This window comes from Micromys minutus, assembly GCF_963924665.1.
Source record: "Micromys minutus genome assembly, chromosome: 31".
Lineage (NCBI taxonomy): Eukaryota > Metazoa > Chordata > Mammalia > Rodentia > Muridae > Micromys > Micromys minutus.
Window position 1 is genome coordinate 21,410,398 of NC_137966.1, and position 22,423 is coordinate 21,432,820.

The 22,423-nt window shown below is 50.9% G+C and overlaps 1 protein-coding gene across 2 annotated transcripts; it reads left to right on the top strand.

Annotated features, from left to right (window-relative positions):
• Positions 1-1,049: 1,049 nt before the first annotated feature.
• METTL22 (methyltransferase 22, Kin17 lysine) lies at positions 1,050-21,232 on the top strand. 2 transcript variants are annotated; one of them, XM_080908080.1, is made up of 11 exons: positions 1,050-1,138; positions 3,976-4,111; positions 8,581-8,943; positions 12,598-12,638; positions 12,724-12,868; positions 14,140-14,211; positions 14,719-14,772; positions 15,665-15,745; positions 16,811-16,913; positions 19,199-19,367; positions 20,906-21,232. In XM_080908080.1, the coding sequence occupies exons 2-11, from the start codon at positions 3,994-3,996 to the stop codon at positions 20,939-20,941; spliced, it is 1,182 nt and encodes a 393-aa protein (XP_080764206.1). In that variant the 5' UTR covers positions 1,050-1,138; positions 3,976-3,993; the 3' UTR covers positions 20,942-21,232. The 2 variants fall into 2 exon arrangements, with proteins under 2 accessions (XP_080764206.1, XP_080764207.1); XM_080908081.1 differs by lacking the exon at positions 8,581-8,943.
• The last annotated feature ends 1,191 nt before the right edge of the window (positions 21,233-22,423 follow it).

Sequence of the window (22,423 nt, forward strand, 5' to 3'; positions counted from 1 at the left end):
CCATGGGTCAAAACAATTAATTCTTCCTTTAAGTTGTTTTTCTTGGGTATTTATCACTGCAACAAAAATAAATGACTAAATAGTGCTTCCAACCTTAGGCACGTACCATTCTCGGCATTCTGAACAGGGCAGGGTTTACCTAAGGTGTAATATGTCTCCTGTTTCATTTCATGCTACACTAGTACCTGTCAACCGTGTATAATGATACTAAGTGCAGGGTATACAGACAGTGAGAAGAAGCAGGAAGCATGCTGGCTAACGCACAGGCTCTGGACTCCTCACCCTCAATCTGGATCCTCACCACTAGTGGCCGAGTGACCCTCCAGCCTGCCTGCCTTGCCGAAATGAGGATCCCCTACCTGACACACTTGTGCTCCACCCTTTGGCTATTAGATGATTCAGACAGTTGACCCAAAACTTTTGAATTTCCCCAACAATCTCAAGCTGAGGGGAAAGAAAGGCTAATGCCCGGGACCTAGCAGAGGGGTCGCTGTCTTCCAGAAAGGGATTTACAACTTTTCAGAACGCCGTGCAGGAGAGATTGGAACCAAACAATGAAAATTTTTAAATGACAGAGCAATGGTGGACGGAACCACACCTTGACCAGGACTGCTTAGCTATGCATAATTATAGCCCCCTAACTTAAACACAAATGTCCTTTGGCACCCAGAAGACGTGCTTGTATGTCTTTGTCTTCTGCTTTTGTCTATTGTTTCCTTGGCATACTTAGGAACAGTGGTCAAACCTGGCGTACTGGGGGCTCTGACCTTTAATGATTCTGCTAGCAACACTTAAAGCAAATTATTAACTTTTTTTTTTTTTCTGTGTTGGGCTCTCTACACCACTGAGATCCTTAGCCATATTTAAATTCTTTACAGGAGGGATTCCGGACACCAAAGCGCAGAGCTGTCTCCACTCTGGCCGGCCAAATGAGCAATCCAAGGAGACGGTGACAGCTGGGCCTCCTGCTGCCATCCTAGGGCTGAGCGAGAGCATCAGGGGTTGCTAGCGGCCGCCGCCTGCGCGTGCGCGATCCAAGCGGCGCTTGGACCACGCCTGCGCAGACTGTCCGTCATGGCGGCTTCCTGAGCCCTTAGGCGAGGGTTCCGCGTGGGACTTCAGACCAGGGTCATGGCCGGTAAGCGTCCGGGAGAAGGAGCGGGACCGGGACCGGGCATAACCAAGGGAGCAGCTTGGTTTTGAGAGCCAAGCTTCCACGACCTTGAAGCCTTCCTCCCTCAGCCTCAGTTCTCGCTCTGTATGGGACTTCTCGGTTTCCGTACTGGGTGAGGCAGCCCCACTGGGTGTGGAGTTCGGAAGGGAAGGAGAGGCCGGGTCAGAGTGCCGTGGCTAACCCACAAATCAGAGTGACCGACCGCGGAGGGGGGAGGTCCCTGGAGCCGCTGACGCCGCCCTGCGCGGGTGGACAGCCTTTTCCTGCACCTCTGGACCCTGAATTCCCCAGCTTCCTGGCGTTCCCTTTCCCAGCTCCTAATTTGTGATTGCCCAGTGAGAGTGCATCTCACCTGCCAGGAAGGAGGGGACTTCTTTCAACCCTATGATCCCAGTAGACTGGTTTGGGCAGTAACAGTGGCTGAGGGAATCCAGCTCCGACGCCTTGGAATTGCCTAGACCTGCCATCTCCCCCACAGAAATGAATTTGCAGCCTGTAACCTGTGTCTGCTTTTTCAGTAGTACCCAGGAGGAAGTGGACACCGTTCCATACCTGACATTTTCTGGTGGAAACTGGCTCCAAGTCTTTATCCATCTTCCTAGAACACTTTTCTAAAAACATGATCTTGTTGTTTACCGTTTACTGATCCCTGAAAGGACGATAGTCTCGTTTGATCCGCACAGGCACCCAAAACGACAGGAATGCCACCCTATTTCCAGAATTCTGATGCCCAGGCAAAACCCCTAAAGGAGATACTCATGACCTGGGACTTCTCTCTTAGGCCATATTGTCTGGGAAAACCTGCTTAGTTGATACTTTTCAGTGGAAGAAATCGACTAGAAATTAGTGGTGACCTTGTTTTCCATCTATATGTAAGACAGTTTGGTCCTTATATAATTCCCACTTACAGAAAGAGCAGTTAGCATGCATTCTCTGAGTATGCATCATAACAACACATTCTGTCCTCTTATTCATGTTCAATGTTCCCGAAGATAGCAGCGAGGATTTTTTTGGACCAAAAACAAAGCCGGAACACTATAGGCAGGAGTCCTGTCTTCCATTCAGAACTAGAGGAGCCAGTCTACCTGGAACCAGTTGATGGATAGGGCTAGGCTGTTTCCTTTGTCTGAATCATGTTGTTGCCAATGGTTTTGCTGATGGCTTTTTGATTTCATTCACATGAAATCTCTCATCGGTTTGATTCCCAGCCCCAGTTTACACCTGTTCACGTTTTTGCTGGCTTGTCCTGTTATAAGCTTGGAGAAGAACTTCCTGGGTTGGGGTGGTTGCCAATCCCCGGTGATTATCTATATACGGGAGTTCCAGCTGTGGGTAGTAGGAACGTGAAGACATCTAATTATGATAGTAAAATTAAAGTGTTTCCATCTTCCGGTTTGAAAACAAATGGAGGTTCCCTAAGAGTTTGATGACACCCAGTTAGTAAGCACAGTAACCAGGCAGGAATTGTCCCAGTAGGCAGGGGATAAGGGCAAGTTTGGGTCAAACACTTGAAACCAACCTCATGGCAAAGAAGTCGCTGCTATCTTACACCTGTTGTGATTGAAGGGCTCTGCTCGGAGCTTTACCCACACCTCTCCCCACTCCCATACTCCTGCAAGGTGGGAATATGACTGACAGAACAGGTCCAGAGAGGAAAGTGGTTTTCCCCCAAGGTCTGTGGCTGGGGGGGGTGGGGGAGCAGAGTTTATACTTAACTTCACATCTTCAAGGCCCGTCAGACTTCCACTAGTTAGTGTTCTGTGATGAGGTAGAACAGTCTGTTGGAGGGGAATCTTTCCTGTTTGCAACCACTGTGACTTACATGTGGCTTTCTTATTGTGGTACATGTAGGAAAGTATTCCTCATAGACAGGTGGTGAAAGAATTCAGTAGCAACATGTTGTCTGCAGTTCACTCTTAGAGATTTCAAGGGAGGAAACCTAGATACATAGGTAGGTAGCTAGATAGACAGGATGATAGATAGATGATATATAGTAGGTAATATGCCTTACTAGATATGCTAGATAATATGTATTAATAGATGATTGCTAGATAATACTCTTTTAGATAAATGGTCTCTTCTTAGGAATATGGTCTCTATTGGATAGATGGGTATATATTATTTGACAGTCTCTATTATTAGGAATATGGTCTATTATTAGGCAGATGATATGTGATATATAGGGTCTCATTTTTTGTTTGTGTTTTTGAGACTGGGTTTCTCTGTGTGGCCCTGGCTGTCCTGGAACTCACTCTGTAGACCATGCTGGCCTCCAACTCACAGAGCTCTGCCTCAGCCTGAGTGCTGGAATTAAAGGCATGTGCTGCCGCCACCACCCAGCTGGATCTCTATTGAACAGTCTCTACTATTACATAGATGGTCTCATTATTAAATAGATGGTCTGTACTATTGAGTAGGTAGTCTCTTATTGGGTAGATGTTATATATTATTCATAGATAGATGTTCCCTATTATTAGGTAGATGTTGTATATCATTAGATAGATAGTGTAACTATACATGACAAAGTGCTAGTTTTCCATCAATCCAAGTGATTGTTTATTGTACTGTTTCCAGGCTTTCTTGGCTTTTTGAAAAGTGCAGGTAGTACAGACCCGTTATCCCAACTAAAACTACAAACTCAAGCTTGTCTGAAATAGAGAATAAGTCAAGGCCAGTCTGTCTCAAAATAGAACAGGGCGGGGGCCATAGCTTAGTGATGGGGAGACATGGGGGAGGGAGGGGTCAGCCAGGAAGATCTTCCAGGTTTCCCTTGGCCACCTGGACTTGCTCTTCTGTCTCAGGTGCATCACGGGGATAGCATGGGCCCAGCCATGGATGAGGTTACCTTCAAAAGCGACACTGTGCTGTCAGATGTCCACCTGTACACCCCCAACCAGAGGCACCTCATGGTGCGGCTGAATGGCGTGGGGCAGCCAGGTAAGACCCGGGCCTGGGTGGAGCAGCTTGCTGCCTGCTGGGGCCCTTTGACTTCTCTTTCTCACATACTTCTTTTGGGGGAAAGACTGGGTTGTGTATCTATCCTTATCCCTCTACCCCCTTTTTAAGTCAAAACTTTATAGCAAAAACCGACAAAGAAAACAAAATTCACCTACAAAATCTAATGAGACCCAAAGTCAACTTCTGTACAGTTAGCTATTTCGTATACTTCTGTGCAGAATAGACATTCTGAAGCTGTGGGGCTTCACGTTGGATTTTATGGTTTCACTATCAAATGGTTTTCTTAATCACTTATCCTCCACCAAAACAAGCAAACAAACAAAAATCCACGATGCAGTTACAACTAGAACAGCAACAAACGTCATTTATTCTTTAGTGAGTCGGGTGTTCTTCATTCCGTGTGTCACTACGTCCTTCCCTCACTGAGCACAGGCATGCAGAAGTGAGTGAGCCCACAGTTGGTGCAGGAGTGATGTCAGAGCTCTGTGTGACCTTAGGCCCCGGGCAGTCAGTCACCTTTAACCTGTGCCTGGCTGGCTCTGTTTCTTCTTCCTCAGCTTCCTGTTTTTCCTTCTCACAGGCTCCCTGACTCCTCTTCCTATATCTTGCAGCCAAACATGGCTTTTGAACATGCAAACCCAACCATAGCACTGCCTTGACATGGGCTCACCACCAGTCCCCCATGGTTCTAAGGAACATGTGGCCTTCTCCCAGCCAGTGTGCCCAGCCTATTATACATCCTTCTATGATCTCTGTGGCCCCCTTCAATAACTGTCCCAGTTGGATGACACATTATACCAGGCATTGACAAACTACGGCCTGTGTGGCCAAACTTGGTCCTGCTTTGTTTTTAAAAAATAATGTTCTATTGAAACACTACCAGGCCTGCTTGCTTTTGTGTTTTTATGACTGCAGACAGTTGGGCAGTTGCAGCAGAGATCCTATGGCTCAAAGAGCTTCCGCTACTTGTTTTCTAACCTGCAAAAGATGCACTGGCCCTTATGTGGTTGCCACTATATATCTAACAAAATAAAGTTTTATTGTGTCGATGGCAGAGAGTTCACAGTCTAATTACCATGTTTACTTGGATGTTTCACCGCTACAGTCCCTAGATGTAAGCCCCCTAGGATGCTGCATTCTAGTTTGTATCCCCAGCACTCAATGGTCAGTGGTTGGGTAGGTGGATGGGTGAGTGGATTGGTGGGTGGGGGATGGGGGACAGGTCAGTTGAATGACCAAATGGTGGGTGAGTGAATGAGATGAATGAATGGACAGGGTGGATAGACAGATTGAATCATGGATGGGTGATGGGTAAGTAGATGGATGGACAGGTGGATGGGGGAATGGATGAAATGAATGAGTAATCAGAGTGGGTAGACAAACAGATACATGGTTGAGTGGTAAGTAGCTGAATACAGTGTAGATGAATAGGCAAGGTGGATGAATGGATGGGTAGATAGAGAGATAGGTGATGAGTAGTTGGGAAAGTGAATAGATGATAGTAGATTAGATAAATGGATAAATGGTGGATGACTGAGTAGATGGATAAATAATGCATGGGTGGATGAGTAGGTGAGTGGGTGGGTGGGTGGTGGATGAGTAGGTGGGTGGGTGGGTGGTAGATGAGTAGGTGGGTGGGTGGGTGGATGAGTAGGTGGGTAGGTGGGTGGTGGATGAGTAGGGGGGTGGGTGGTGGATGAGTAGGTGGGTGGGTGGGTGGGTGGATGAGTAGGTGGGTGGGTGGTGGATGAGTAGGTGGGTGGGTGGTGGATGAGTAGGTGGGTGGGTGGTGGATGAGTAGGTGGGTGGGTGGTGGATGAGTAGGTGGGTGGGTGGGTGGATGAGTGGGGGGGTGGGTGGTGGATGAGTAGGGGGGGTGGGTGGTGGATGAGTAGGTGGGTGGGTGGGTGGGTGGATGAGTAGGTGGGTGGGTGGTGGATGAGTAGGTGGGTGGGTGGGTGGATGAGTAGGGGGGGTGGGTGGTGGATGAGTAGGGGGGGTGGGTGGTGGATGAGTAGGTGGGTGGGTGGATGAGTAGGTGGGTGGGTGGATGAGTAGGTGGGTGGGTGGTGGATGAGTAGGTGGGTGGGTGGGTGGATGAGTAGGTGGGTAGGTGGGTGGTGGATGAGTAGGGGGGTGGGTGGTGGATGAGTAGGTGGGTGGGTGGGTGGATGAGTAGGTGGGTGGGTGGGTGGATGAGTAGGTGGGTAGGTGGGTGGTGGATGAGTAGGTGGGTGGGTGGTGGATGAGTAGGTGGGTGGATGAGTAGGTGGGTAGGTGGGTGGTGGATGAGTAGGGGGGTGGGTGGTGGATGAGTAGGTGGGTGGGTGGTGGATGAGTAGGGGGGTGGGTGGTGGATGAGTAGGTGGGTGGGTGGGTGGGTGGATGAGTAGGTGGGTGGGTGGTGGATGAGTAGGTGGGTGGGTGGTGGATGAGTAGGTGGGTGGGTGGATGAGTAGGGGGGGTGGGTGGTGGATGAGTAGGGGGGGTGGGTGGTGGATGAGTAGGTGGGTGGGTGGGTGGATGAGTAGGTGGGTGGGTGGTGGATGAGTAGGTGGGTGGGTGGGTGGATGAGTAGGGGGGGTGGGTGGTGGATGAGTAGGGGGGGTGGGTGGTGGATGAGTAGGTGGGTGGGTGGATGAGTAGGTGGGTGGGTGGTGGATGAGTAGGTGGGTGGGTGGATGAGTAGGTGGGTAGGTGGGTGGTGGATGAGTAGGGGGTGTGGGTGGTGGATGAGTAGGTGGGTGGGTGGGTGGATGAGTAGGTGGGTGGGTGGGTGGATGAGTAGGTGGGTGGGTGGTGGATGAGTAGGTGGGTGGGTGGGTGGATGAGTAGGGGGGGTGGGTGGTGGATGAGTAGGGGGGGTGGGTGGTGGATGAGTAGGTGGGTGGGTGGATGAGTAGGTGGGTGGGTGGATGAGTAGGTGGGTAGGTGGGTGGTGGATGAGTAGGGGGTGTGGGTGGTGGATGAGTAGGTGGGTGGGTGGGTGGATGAGTAGGTGGGTGGGTGGGTGGATGAGTAGGTGGGTAGGTGGGTGGTGGATGAGTAGGTGGGTGGGTGGTGGATGAGTAGGTGGGTGGGTGGATGAGTAGGTGGGTAGGTGGGTGGTGGATGAGTAGGGGGGGTGGGTGGTGGATGAGTAGGTGGGTGGGTGGGTGGTGAATGAGTAGGTGGGTAGGTGGGTGAATGAGTAGGTGGGTGGGTGGATGAATGGGTGGGTGGGTGGTGGATGAGTAGGTGGGTGGGTGGGTGGTGGATGAGTAGGGGGGGTGGGTGGTGGATGAGTAGGGGGGTGGGTGGGTGGGTAGGTGCCCAAAACTTGATGTGGGATGTGACACTATAGGAGCCTGAAGCAGAGCCAACTGCCTGAGTACTAAAAGCTAGAAAGGCTCTGTGTAAAGAGCTAAGGAAGGCATCCCAGGAAGAGGAAGTGGCTGCATAAGGCAGTAACGGCTGTGTTAGGTCTTCCCATGTCCCCTGCTCCTCAATGATGCTTAGTGTGAGAGGTGATCACAGTGAGCTGTGCCTAAAGTGAAGTCAGCTGAGGGAACAGGGATAGAGAGGCCTGGAGACTCTGAGCCACTGGCCTAGGCTGTGGCTGGCCTGGGGGTGGATTATTCCTCATTCCTGGGGTGCAAGTGTGGAAACAGGCTCAGAGTGGACAGATGCCTTACCCGGCCTTGTGTTATCCATTCTGAACTCCTCACTCTTTGTTTCTGACATCCCTCCCCTGGTGATGCACTCACACAGAAGTCTGTCTCACTGACTTTTCTGGCTACCTGGTGGTCCATGTTTTTGTTTGTTTGCTTGGTTGGTTGTTGGTTTTTGTTTTGTTTTGACCCACCATCCTTAAGAAGCACCTGAAGCATCAGACAGGCTGGATTCCTACCCTCCCTTGGCCACTTAGCAAGTTCACTCACCCTCTGAGCCTCATTGTCCTTGTCTATGCGATGGCCAGTGTGCTCTCTTCACAGTGACTCTGGTTAATCACACAACACAGGCCAAGGGCCTGCACAAGCGCTCATTCAGCAGAGGCTACTCCGTCAGGAACTGCTGCTCTGGTGGCTTCTGCTGCCCAGATGGCCACTGCTGAGTGCAGCAAGCCCCTTCTTCTTAGCCTATTCACCCCCATCTGACCTTTAAAAGTATCTCTAGTTGAGCTGAGCATGTGGCTCAGTTAATAGGCTGCTTGCTTAGCACACACAGCCCTGAGTTTTAACACCAGCAACACATAAAAGTGGTTGTCATGGTGCTAGTGTACAACCCGAACACTTCTGGTTGTAAAATCAAGAACGTCAGGATTAGAAGGTCACACTTGGCTATAGAGTGAGTTTGGGGCTAGCTTAGGCTACCTGGACCCTGCCCCTCCAGTTGGCAGTCAGATTTCTCAAAGCAGAGAAAAGGGACAGCGGCCTTTGTGATGTTCACTGTGTGTTTCTCGCTTACAGTCTTCCTGTCCCAGTTCAAGCTCCTGTGGAGTCAGGACTCTTGGACAGACTCAGGGGCTGAGGACAATGGTCCCAGAGACGTCTCCATGAAGGAGACACCTCCTGCTGAGTCAGGAGGTGGTCACAGTCATGAGGATTTGTCCCTCCAGACTGGGGATGACAACGCTGTCCAGGAAGGGTTGAGTGTTCCCCTGGACGAGGACGGGGACTTGGATGTGGTACGAAGACCACGGGCTGCTTCAGATCCCAACCCAGCAGAGCCTGCAAGAGACAAGGTACACCCCATGATTCTAGCACAGGAGGAAGATGACCTCGTGGGAGACCAAGCGCAAGAGAGCTGCCCCCACAGCATCATCAGAATAGGTAAATAAAGGTCGTGCTCAGGCCAGTGAGGCAGGCGCAGCAGCTGTAGGGCACAGTGGAGCTGTTCACAGAATGGCTCTAGTGAACAGGGAAAAGGCAATGCCGCAGCCAGCAGAGTCTGTTCAAATCCTGTAGCTCTTCTCTTGCTGAAGACTCCTCAGAGGTTCTCCACTGCCCTCAGGATGCACGACAAGTGACTCAGCTTAAAAGCTGGGGTGACAAGTCTTCACTCGTCTCTCATCAGCACTGACCCATGTGACCCCAGACCCCTCTGTGTCCTCACTTCAGGGTCTCTGCTGGGCTGCATATTGATTCACCTCTGATGCCTGCTACCAACCTCTGCTTTCTAGCACATTACCAACTACCCAGGTCCTAGCTCAGGTACCGCTTCCTCCAGAAAGCCCTGCTCCTGCCTCTAGCTCCCTTGTTCTCTTCCATGGTATGTGGCTCAGGACAGAGTCTGTGAGATGCTTAGTTGGGTTCAGGAAGACAGGGTATGAGTGAAGGGAGGTATCAGCTCGCGGTACCCTGGAGTGGGCCAATCAGCTGGTTGAAGCTGGGGGGCAGTGGGCATGAGAAGGAGGGGTGAGAAGGCCCAAGAGACAGTTTTGACAGACAGTCGGAGGCAACACCGTGAGACCTGCTGCCTGGGCTCAACAGGCAGAGCAAGAATCTCGTGACCTCAAGTGTTGTGTGACAGCTAGTTCTGAGAAAACTTAAACACCTCATCCCAGATAGGGGACCAATGACAGACCCGAGCAGGGACACCGTCAGAGTCTAACTTACTGAGCCAGTGGGCTTTATTAGGGGAAGAAAGGCTTTATCTGGCTTATGTATCTGATCAGTGCATCACTGAGGCCAACGAGGGCAGGAACCATGGAGGAACACTGCTTCCTGCCCCGGCAGCAATCCACCGGCTGGTGGCCGTGGACTGTGTAGAAAAGGGAATGAGCCAGTAAGCATGACTTCCCCCGCGGCTCTGCTTCAGTCCCTACCTCCAGTTTCCTGCCTTAGATGCCTCCCTGTCTTCCCCTTGATGGACTATGATATACAGGTATAAACCAAATAAGTTGCCTTTAGCCCATGTTTTATCACAGCAGTGGCAAAGTAAACTAGGACGTCCCCCTCCCCTCCAGGACCAGAGTATGTGTTCCACTGTGACTGGCCTCTAGCCAGTGTGCCCTGGGAACTAATTCCCATAGGAAAGGTCTGGTATACGGCACCCTCCCAGCTGTCCCCTTCTGCTTTCCTATGGCCTTGGGTCTTCAGACATGACCATTCTTCTCTCAGTCAGGAGCTGGCCTGCCCCAGGGTAGCATTAAGTCTCTGAAGTTGTGGCTCTTGGTTTCATCACCATCACCACGGCAGTCTTCTGCCACAGTTGACATGGCCTGGGCTCACTGCTCTTCTGCAGGGCTGGGTCATCCACCCGTATAATGCACACAGCCTTGAGCAGACTCTGAGGCTCAGCCTAGGGCATGGCACCTCTACAAAGTCAAGGATGCGATTCTGGCAGGTGCTGGTGACAGATTAGCCTCAAAGGGCTGGTTTATAAGTCCTGCTTTGTTCCAACCTGACGAGAGGACACATTGACACACTTTGACACAATGTGCTTTTTGTTGAGCTGCTCGCTTTCATGGCCCCACCCCACTGACTGCAAATGTGTGAGGGGGACATTGATGAGATCAGCAGTTTCCAGCCATCTGCTGAGCTGCTCGCTGCCAGCATGGCCTGACTGTACCAGTGCACAAGGACAGAGTTATCTGTGTGTGCAAAGGAACTGAGGCTCAGAGCTGCTAAAGGCTAAGTCACGCCGCAGGAAGTCTGATGCTTGTGAGTGGCTGTCTGGAGCTGATTTCCCGGGTCCATACTCTCCAAATTCTGGAGTTGAATTTTTCTCTGCATCTGTGAAATGGGGTGACTGAATACAGCAGTCTCAGGATGTGAGCCCCAAGCTGGCTCATGTGGACACACACACATGTTCCGTGAGGCAGTGTATCTCTGAGTGGGTAAACTTTGTTCTGATTCCCAGCTGGTGGTGCATGTTAAGCCCCAGCATGCCTCTTCTTCTCATACCAATCATCAAGGTGAAGGTGGCTACTGTTTGAGTTTTTGTCATTTCATTTGGTCTAGTTTGAGCATGCGTGTGTGTTTGTATGTGTACATGTGCACACATGTTTACCATGACACATGGGAAGGTCAGGGGTCAACTATGTGGAGCTAATTCTCTCCTTCCAGCTTTCTGTGGGTTCATGTTGTCATGCTTGCGCAAACAAGCACCTTTCCCTGAGGAGCCATCTCTCTAGCCCTGGCTTTGTTGGTCTTTGAGAGGGGTTTTGCTCTGCAGTCCATGCTGGCCTGAGTCCTGCTTGGCCACAGATGTCAAACAACTTGCTCCTCCGTTTTTGTTTCGAGACTGTCTTAGTTTGTGTGACTTTGACAGACTCTGGAAACTTCTCTGCTGTGTTTGTTCCTTTGTTTAAACCTCAAACAGCCATTTGCAAACATTTAGTACACAGTGAGTCCCTTGGCCAGCCTGGGCTACAGTATGAGATCTCAAACAGGAGGTCGGGGACACAGCTGAGTTCTAATTTCACAGCAGAGATGGTATTTTGCAATGTTTCTTTTTCTCCTTCATCTCACGTTTCCACTATTTCCCACCATCAGAATCTTGGTCTGAGATACTTGGGTCTTCAGAGTGTATAGCACTCACTCTTCTCATGAACTTTTTAAAAAAAGATATAAACTGAAGCTTAACCATGTTAATTTCTGGTGCAGTTGTTAACATAAGAGCATACTTTAGAAGGAGCTGTATTTATTATTAGCATGTACATACATTTGAGTTTTAGAATGGAGGTTCAGGTCATGTGATACAGGTGTGTACTTTAGCTGGGTTCAGACCTGATGTGCCTTGGTCCCTGGGACACATGGCCACACCCAGTAACCTAAAAATCTGGTTGAAGCTCCCACCTGCAGTACATAAAAAATTAAGTCCTGTTGCTACCATCCTGCGGGGTCTCCCTGGGAGGGAGCTCTCACTCCAGGAGTCGCTCCAGTGTGGAGCCAAGTGCAGTTCCCTAGGTGGTTAGTTACCGAGCCCTGCACACACATCTCATTCCACAGGCCCCACACCAGATCCACACACTCCATCTGCCTCTCAGCCATTGCTTTCACACAACTCCTCCACAGCCTGGTAAAATCAGGACTCAGTAAGAAATAATTTATCAATCAGATTTATATATTAAATTCTCAATCCACAGTGCATCCAAACAATAAATTCACCGCCAATGAATAAAAATAGAAACCGCCCACCTAGACAAGATAAAATGGATCTAGTTCACCTTGATCTGAACCATCCTCTACCGTCTCCATCTTGAATCTCTCTTCCTTCTTCACTCTCAACCTTACCAAAACTTTGTTCCTGCCCCACTCTCTACCGTCCAATCATGTATGCCCTGGACCTAACTAGTGCCAGCCCTCCCCTGCATACAGGCATCGCCCTACAGTGCAGCCCGTGCTTTTGCTTCTGGTTTGGTCGTTTAACTCTGCCATCCCTCTAGCCAGGGGTGCAGACCGCCACATTACCCCTCCTCTGTTTTCTGTCCACTTCCTTTTCACAATGGACGCTTCTTTCTTGGTTTCTGTCCTGTCCAGAGCACACCATGGCCACGCCCCTGGAGGATGTAGGCAAGCAGGTAGGTAGGCTCCATCCACTTCCTGTGGCCCTGAGGGTCTCTCCTGAGCCTTGACTCAACTGTGCTTCTTTGTCCTCTCCTGCAGGTGTGGCGGGGTGCCCTGCTCCTGGCCGACTATATCCTGTTCCGAAGGGACCTCTTCCAGGGATGCACCGTGCTGGAGCTTGGGGCAGGCACAGGGCTCGCCAGCATTGTGGCAGCCACCTTGGCACACACCGTTTATTGTACAGGTAAGGACTCTGTCTGTACAATAGGGAGTGGTAGGCTCCATGATTTGTGCCAGCCTGAAAAAATGAACAAGGTCACCAGGGGCTCGACACTGGCTGCTCCTGATTTCCCCAACTTCCCCAGGTTTGCTCCACCACTCACCAGCACCCAGTGTGTACAGTGTTCTCCCTACATGTATGTCTGAATGCCAGAAGGAGGCTCCGGATCCCATTTCAGACAGTTGTGAGCCACCATGTGGTCTCTGGGAAATTCAGGACCTCTGGAAGAGCAACCAGTGCTCTTAACCGCTGAGCCATCTCTCCAGGTCCTATTTTCTACTTTTTTTAAAGAGAGTTTTTTTTGGGCTTTGTTTGTTTGTTTGTTTGTTTTGTTTTGTTTTAATTTTGAGACAGTCTCAGTATGTTTCCCAGCTGGCCTGGAACTTACTGTGCAAACTAGGCTAGTCTTGATCTCAAAGATATACCTGCCTCTGCTTCCCAAAGTGCTGGAATTAGAGGTGTGTCCCACCACACCCCGCTTATTTTTATTTTATATTATATTGTATATTTGTGTGTGTGTGTGTGTGTGTGTGTGTGTTAGGACACATGATTATAGGTGTTCTAGAAGGCATAAGATCCCCTGGATCTGGAATTACAATTGGTTGTGAGCCACCTGATGGGGGTACTGAGTCCTCTGCAAAACACAGCGTGACATTCTGACCTCGGAGCCATCTTCCCCTCACACTGTAGTACACACTCTTAAGGAATAATTGAAATCTCTGTAAATAGTTATATAAATATAAATAGTGCACACAAACATGCACACTCCTACTCGTGCACATACATGCACACAAACACACTCAGCCAAAATCTTGAAAAGTATTTTTTAAGAACATGGTCCTGTGTCCTTGAAAATTACTCTAAATGACTGTTAGTAAGATCATCTTTACCGTTCTGCTTAGCCCTTTGCCAAGCACTTCGACCGTCCTGTTCCTTCTCCCGTTTGTCAGCTGCAGTAGCAAATTCCTCATCCGGTGATCCTAAGAGTGATGAGTGCCCTGGTGTGGCCAGCCGAGTATTGTGTTAATATTTAAATTTGAAGCTACATCAGACTCACAAACAAGTTCCTAAAATACTTCAGAATGTGTCACATGCCCTCCATCCAGCTTCCAGAGATGCCACCACCTTAAATGACTGAATCACAGCAGTCCAGCCATTGGTGGTGGCTCGCCATGAAAAAAGCCGGAGATGGGAGTCTTAACCCATGTGTCATGGTGGGCCTTCTGTCATTCCAGATGTCGGCACAGACCTCCTGGCCATGTGCCAACGAAACATTGCCCTCAACAGCCACCTGACTGCCACTAGAGGTAAGGGGCAGTAGCAGGGATTGGGGTCAGGTGGGAATCGCCCACTGAGCCCAGTGTTGGTGGTAGCTTCCCTTTGCATCAGACGAAGCCAAGATGCCAGGTATTTCCTTGGTGCAAAACACAGCTTTTGAGCATAGATGTTCTGCCCTGACACCGTGAAGCCTTCCTGACACCCCCAGGCTGACGGACAAGTTCTTTCCCTCTTCTGGTGTTTGGCTCATCCTGTTAGTACTACCGTAATCACACAGTCTTAAGCCATCCACTAACCTGCCATCCCCTCCTCGGGTAACCAGTCTGCAGAGATGGGAAGATTTTTATATTCCCTGTGTCCTGCTATAAAGTCAGTATCACTGAGCACAAGATGGAAGAGAAAGGGGGTATGGGAGAGTGCTGATAGAGGAAGTGGGGGGAGATAGATGCCTGGTTAGGTGGTGAGGATGGGTGGGGGAGTCGGGGTGCTTTTCTCCCCACACGTGTGCAGTCTGGGAGTTGTCTGTGCTTTTGCAGGTGGTGTGGTTAAGGTCAAGGAGCTAGACTGGATGAAAGACGACCTCTGCACAGGTGTGTGCTTCAGTGGCCCCCCTGTGCCACCTAGAGTTCTCAGCTCTCAGAGTCCTGGCTACCTCCACAGCCCCATATCTTGTGGAGGACCTGCACAGGCTGCTGGGCCCTTGACCACATGCTGCTCACACCTCCCAGGGTCACCGTGGGGGGAATCAGTTCTGAGTGGGAGTGGAGAGACCAGCACTCAGGCCAGGATGTGATCCCAGGTCTGTGGCCTGGGCCTAAACTGCTTCCCAGAAATCACAGTGAGTGAGTGGCCACAAGAATTTCTGAATTCTTCAACAGACGATGTCAGACCTGGTGTTTGCTATTTATACAGCAGCTTCTTCCCTTCTTCCTGTCAATAAGGAAACTCTGACTAAGCGCCTGTCACCTGCCAAGCACACTGTGCTGTGACCCTTTGACCCTTGGTCTTCCTAGACATCTTCTGAGAGAGGTTTCAATACCTTTTCTGTAAGCATAAAAACTGAGATCCAGCTTGACCAGTTTCCTGGTGTCACACAGTGAGTAGGTTGGGCTGGTGACTGACAGATAATGTTCTCACAGGGCTCCTGGCCAAGAGGCAAGTGAGGATAGAGCCTACTTGCCCCTCACTGGAGGGAAAGGTGCCCCCTTAAATATGTGGCTGTGCCTAGGTACAGCCCCTCCCCGATTCTCCTCCCCTTCATACTTCCCTTTCTTTTGTGCAACCAAGCTTCATTGGTAGCCATGTCTAGCCCAGCACTCACAGAGATGTGCCTGCTGCTGAGGCTGGAGTTACGAGGGTTTATGTGCCACCACACCAGCTCAGCCTCATCTCTTGCCCCGAAGCTTCCTTCGGTCAGTTTGCAGTAAGAGCTGGTGGTCAGCACATACAGGAAGAAACACTCAGTCTTCTCTTCTTTGGTAGATCCCAAAGTCCCTTTCAGCTGGTCAGAAGAAGAAATCGCAGACCTGTATGATCACACCACTGTGCTGCTTGCTGCTGAAGGTGAGATAGTCCTGGTCATCACCTAGGATAGGGGCACAAGGGAAGGCAGGAATGTTAAATGCTCTGGGGTTCCTCCTCCGCAGAGGAGATAGATACCTACCCAGAAGGCTGGAGGAAACTGCCCAGTGATCTGTGCTGTCTGTGGGGCCAGGCCGCACCAAGTCCCCCAGGTTATTTTCTCTCCCTAGACTTATTTTCAACTTTGTTTCTCAGTCAGTAGGGAGATGTAACATATACTTGGTAGCTTGGTGACGTCTGGAGACCTAGACCACCCCAGATCCTCCTGTAGGCCCTTAAGGTATAGAGCCCATTTTTATGGGAGAGATCACATGCCCTTGCATTTGGATGCAGTCACACCTTAATCTTTGTTGAGATAAAGTTGAAGGAGTCTTTCTCTGGGCTGCTGGCTCCTACTGCAGGGCAGGTGCTAACCTGATAGCTCCCTGAAGAAATCACTGAGAGGCCAGTTTGATAGGGGTTACTTACTGACAGACAGTGGCCATCTGTGTGCCCCCAAAGTCAACTTATCAAGCTCCTATTCTCTGTGCCTATCAATCCACAGCAGAATTGATGAAGACCTGTGTCCAAGCAGTGGGGGTGACGTCGGGCTCAGACATGTAAAATATAGCACACACGCGTGCACGTGCTCGTGTGCATGCACGTGCGCAAACACACACACACACACACATACACACACACACACACACACACACACACACACACACACACACACACTCTAGGAAGGTTGTAATATTCATGCATGCTCCATCCTCACCCTTCTGAATGTCTCAGCAAACTGTCAGCCATGAAGAGCCTGGCTTTGATTTTCTGTGATCGGCCATGTAGAACAGCTAGCAGCAGCTCTCTGTGAGAGCCTCTAGGCAGGACGTAAAGAGACCGAGCCTCCCTGTGCTCTTGGAGACATCCTAGAAGCACCTGTCCAGAACATTCCTCCTCGGTGGTTTTGTTTGTGATGTTAAGGAACCACTCGATGGTGGTTCCATGGCTCCCTTTGAATGGATCTCTCCCAACGGTACACTTTTTCCTAACACCCTTTTCCCCCAGTGTTCTACGACGATGACTTAACCAACGCTCTATTTAACACACTCTCCCGACTCGCCCACAGACTGAAAAACGCCTGCACCGCCATCTTGTCAGTGGAAAAAAGGTGAGCTGTGCTGCCCCGCAGCTACATCCCTCACTCAGGTATCGCTGCAGTCACTGTCACACACCTACTGTGTGTCACACACCTACTGTGTGTCACACACCTACTGTGTGCTGGGCTGGGGCTCTCCCTTCATCTTCTGCCCCTCATTTAGTCTTCGTTAAACTCTGTTGTCAGGCACAGCCAGCCTGGCTCCATCTTCAGATGGGGCAGGGAGGCTATGAGACGTCAGGGTGACGTCAGAGCCACAGTGAGGTAGTGTCAGGAGGGGACTTGACGGAGACCAGGCCCCTGGCCGCTGGTCGTACTTCCTGCTGTCTCCCACGTGCTAAGGCTGTTGTCATTAAGGCCTGCCATTGTTAGCGTCACTTTTACTGCTTTTCTATGAGAAGGATGTTTTCTGTGTTCATGGGTCTTCAACAAAACTTAAAAATGAAAAATTGAAATGGTTAGTAATAAAAATCGGAAGGAAAGGTTCTCTTGTGAAACCACATATTCCCTCACACTGCCCTCATGCCGTGTTCTAAGCCCCCTCCCCCAGAATATTCCTCATACTGCCCTCCCCCTCCCCCAGAATACCCCTCACACTGCCCTCCCCCTCCCCCCAGAATACCCCTCACACTGCCCTCCCCCTCATAATATTCCTCACACTGCCCTCCCCCTCCTCCCAGAATATCCCTCACACTGCCCTCCCCCCCATAATATCCCTCACACTGCCCTCCCCCTCCCCCCAGAATATCCCTCACACTGCCCTCCCCCCAGAATACCCCTCACACTACCCTCTCCCTCCCCCCAGAATATCCCTCACACTGCCCTCCCCCTCCCCCAGAATACCTCTCACACTGCCCTCCCCTCCCCTCAGAATACCCCTCACACTACCCTCCCCCTCCCCCCAGAATATCCCTCTCACTGCCCTCCCCCTCCCCTTAGAATACCCCTCACACTGCCCTCCCCTTCCCCCAGAATATCCCTCACACTGCCCTCCCCCTTCCCCCAGAATACCCCTCACACTGCCCTTCCCCTCCCCCCAGAATATACCTCACACTGCCCTCCCCCTCCCCCAGAATATCCCTCACACTGCCCTCCCCCTTCCCCCAGAATACCCCTCACACTGCCCTTCCCCTCCCCCCAGAATATACCTCACACTGCCCTTGTGCCATGTGCTAGGACCTACACAGTATCTCTTGGCTTCAGCTTTGCTGTTTCCATACGAAATCTTCAGTGAAAACTAAACAGTCTTGGGCTCTCATCACAGCCTCTTTACCCCAGGCTTCTCCTTCAGACACACTGACCAGGAGAAGCAGAGGCCTTCATCTTGATCCCCACTCTACAGTTTGTAAACAAGAGACTTCGGGCAGACAGAAAAGGCTAAATTCCATAAATGATGTTTAAAGAGTTGTTATTTGGCTGGGCACAGTGTCCCCCAGCCCTTAGGAGTTGGCACCCAGGGGATCAGGAGCTCCAGGCCAGCCTCAGCTACACAGTGAAGCCGGCCATCAAGTCACCAACTATAAGACCCTGTCTCAAAAAACCAGCAACCAAACAAAAAGTTGTTAAGTTCATTTTAAAGGAAGAATCCTTATCTTTTCCAGACACGTGCAAACATTTGCCGGAGAAATGCTGGGGTATCTGACATTTGCTTGTTAATGGGGGAGATGGGAGGGACTCTGGGAAAATGGGGGACAGAGTGGCCCAGAATCAGCAATGGCTGAAGCTGGCCATAGCACCTAATTACACAGTTCTCAGTTACGTGAATGTTTGAGATTTTTCACAGTATAAGACTTGAAGAAGGAAGGAAGGAGGGAGGGAGGAGGGACATGGAGCTGGTTCAGCAGGAGACACATCAGACAGGATGAGCGTCCCATCACCCGTCAGAATGCCAGCAGGTGTGGTGGCCTCCACAAGCCTGGGTGCCAGTGCAGGCGGGCCTTGTGTCAGCATAGAAGACAGAGAATGCCAGCCTAGACAAAACATGAGCACACATAGAAATACACGTGTATGCTACATGTATACACATGTGAAGAGAAAAAGAGACAAATGAAGAGGGTGAATGTAAGGGAAATCATTTTACAGATTCTGGTGTCCAGGGTACAGATGGTGGTGTCAAAGAACTCGGTGCACACGCTCAGGGGGCCAGCTTCCTATAACCACATCTGCGAAGTAGAGCCAGTAGCCGTCTGGAAACGTCCAGGGAGGCTCAGGAAAGAATTTGCTCAAAGGCTGGGAGTAGATACTTAGAGGCCACCCCGAGACGTGCACGGAACATGATGCTGATGGTCAATCCACAGGTTCAACTTCACACTGAGACACTTGGACGTCACATGTGAAGCCTACGATCATTTCCGTGCCTCCCTGGACTCATTGGAGAAGCTGGCCGATGGCAGGCTGCGCTTCGTGGTGGAGCCTGTGGAGGCCTCCTTCCCGCAGCTGCTCGTCTATGAACGCATCCAGCAGCTGGTAGGTGCAACCCCTTGAGACCGGTGGGAAGCAAAGCAATGCGCCAGCCTACCGTTCCATTCCTGGTCTGCCCAGGAGAAGCTGCAGGCCTAACCCTGAGATCCCTGAGGGGCAGGGGTTCGGGTGTTAACCTGTCCTTAGCAGTCACGGGGCCACAGCAGCTCTGGCTACATCTCATGTTCTGTGGACAGTTAAGATGCCAGAGAAGTGGGGGTGGGGGGATCGGGAGAGTAAGGTGGTCTCCTCCTTACCGAAGTGACATGGTTAACCAAAGCAAAGCTCAGGAAGCAGCTTTATTCTGGCTCGGATATCCAGAGAGTGCAGGCATCATGGCAGGGAAGAGTAGGCCACAGGAGTGGGTGGCGGCTGGTTATATCGTGTTCACTCTCGGGAAGCAGGGAGTAGGAAGTGGGACTAGCCTGTGCACAGTGACCCATTTCCTCTCCCTCCTGAAGATCCTACCACCTTCCTAAACCAATGTGTCCAGATGGAAACCAAGGGTTCAGACACAGGAGCTTATGGGAGGCATTCCCAATTCAAGCCACCACAAGGCGGGGAGCAGGAAGTCAGTGGGGAGGATCTGGAAGTGCTGAGGATGGCAGGCAGGGCCTGCTGATGCCTGGTGAGAGCACCATGAGAAAGGGGGCTTTGATCCGGCTCACACTTGAGAACAGCCCCTTCCAGCAGAAAAGGACAGCAGGAGTGAGAAGCGCCGCTCACCTTGCGTCCAGTCAGAGCAGAGATGGGTGGGGGTGCTCAGCTTGTCTTCATTAAATCAAGAGCCAGCCCTCGGAACAGTGCCACCCACATACAGGATGAGCCTTCCCACCTTAATTTACTAACTAATTTACTAGCAACTCCACAGGCACAGAAGTTGTCTCTCGATGATTCTAGATCCTGTCAGACTGACGGTTTTAACCATGGTGCCAGCGGCCATGTTTGCTCTAAGGAACCTTGCCCCTCTGGCCAAACACCAGGCTTATACTAGGCCCTTGACAGTCCTGCTGCTGCTGTAGTCAGCTCGGGTCAGTGCCGCACACCTTTGGCCCACTGTCTTCGCCCACCCAGCCAGGAACTGGTAGATCTGGGACGGACAGCATCTTAGAGCTAAGGCACCTGCTATTACAGCTTCTAAAGCCAGCACTTAGAGTAAACTTGGAAACCCAAAATTACCCTGAAAATTACCAGGAGCTGGATTCACAGAAGTCCATCTGGCATCTTCTGTTCTCTTGCCCTATGGCTGCAGAGATGAAGCCTCGTCCTCAGGAGGGGGAAGACGGTGTCAGGAGGGCCAGCTTTCTCATGCTCCTTCCTGTGTTCCGTCCTCGGAACTGGGGGACTACGGGGTGCGGGGCTCCAGGCTGGCCACCTACTGCCATTCCTTCAGTCCTTTGTGACAGTGTGGCAAACCAGTATCCTATGGCTACTTCTAGACTTGGTCTACCCTGCCCCTGTGCCACCACAAAATAGCCAGAGTCTCGGAGAGAGGAAAGAGTGGCTCTGTTGTAAAATCTCAATCTTTCGTTTGTGTGTTACAGGAGCTGTGGAAGATTGTCGTAGAGCCGGCAGCATGAGTCACCTCTGCACCTCTTGACTACTAATGTATTTAAAATAAAGACTCGCCCTCAGCCATCTTGCCCCTGAGCTGCTGTCATCTTCAATACAGTGAGCGGCCCTTGCGTGACCCTAGCTGGTTTCCTGGGGCCGTCACTGCCGACAGCAATAGCCCAGAAGTGTAACTGCTCAGTGTGGTGGCTTAGCTGTCTACCACTTGTCACACAGCTCCTAAGTGCTCCGGAGCACTTGTTCAAAGTGAGCAAACACCGTCTGTCTACACTGGTTATTTCTGTGGAGCACGTCCCCGAGGTGGCACTGTGGCTCTGCCGTCGCTTTATGCTCCCTCTGCTCATAGGATTCGCCACTCACCCTGAGGTCCTGGGTTCCATTGAGAACCACATAGAAGTGGGCTGAGATGGCGCTCAGCTGGCGGGGTGCTTGTCTCAGATGCACTGCACCCCTGAATAAAACGTGGCAGTGCATAGCTGTGATGCTCGTGTCCTAAGGGGTGTGAGAGAAGACTGTTCACACAGCGTCCTGTCATCCCAGCTCTCAGGAGGCACAGGCAGACGGATCTCTGAATCTGAGGCCATCCAGAGAAACCCTGAGCAGTTGAAAAAGACATCTGATGTCAGCCTCTGCCCCCTACATATACTGAATCACTGGGGAAGACAGTCAGGCAGCCGACTCCGAGCTTCCGGTCCAGAGAAAGACTGTAAAGGCAGATCAACAGAGGAAAGACCCAGCATCAACCTGTGGCCTCCACAGACACTGGCATAGATGCACCCACATCTGTGTGCAGGCTGCATATATCCACACTAACTAGTACATATAACACAGTCTCTCCCTCTAAAATAAAATGCTCTTCAAGATGACCCTCACAAAGGGCCAGGCATGGTGGCACATGCTTTTAATCCCAGTACTTGGGAGACAGGGGCAAGTGGATCTATGTGAATTTGAGACTACCCTTCAGGGCTACATAGAGAAACCCCGTCTCAAAAAAACAAAGCAAAACAAAGGAATCAAGAGGAGGCCCAATGAGTGACAACTCCCTAGCCCCCATGTATGATTGTCCATAAGCAATAGAGTTGTCTCAGCTTCGTCACCTGGCTCATAAGGGCAGGCCACTTTTATCTCTAGGCCACTGTCCCAAGAGCTTCCTCCTGAGCAGCCCAGAGTTCATCTTGGCTGTAATTCATGGCGCTATCAGAACTTCCCATCCTAGGCCAGCCTCTGTTTTGCAGCCTCCGGAGAGCCTCTGCCAGAGCTTACTAGCAGTGATATTTCAAAATCATCAAACCACCGAGAGACATGCTAGGTAATTAACCCAGGTCATCGGACTCAATTTTTTCCTTGACACTTTCTAACGTTTTCTGAGAAATATATGGCCCAAGGAGATGATGTGGCTGTTCAACCATAGCCTGAGCATAAAAGGTTCAAATCAACAGAGCCCGGTGCTGTATCCCTTTGCTCTCCCACCAGCTTCTCAGATGAGAATC

Bases quoted from the DNA above. Each gene is read 5' to 3' on its own strand.
- METTL22 (XM_080908080.1), top strand. From the start codon at position 3,994: ATGGGCCCAGCCATGGATGAGGTTACCTTCAAAAGCGACACTGTGCTG. The intron at 15,746-16,810 runs GTGAGATAGTCC...CTTTTCCCCCAG, and splicing joins TGTGCTGCTTGCTGCTGAAG to TGTTCTACGACGATGACTTA. The intron at 19,368-20,905 runs GTAGGTGCAACC...TGTGTGTTACAG, and splicing joins ATGAACGCATCCAGCAGCTG to GAGCTGTGGAAGATTGTCGT.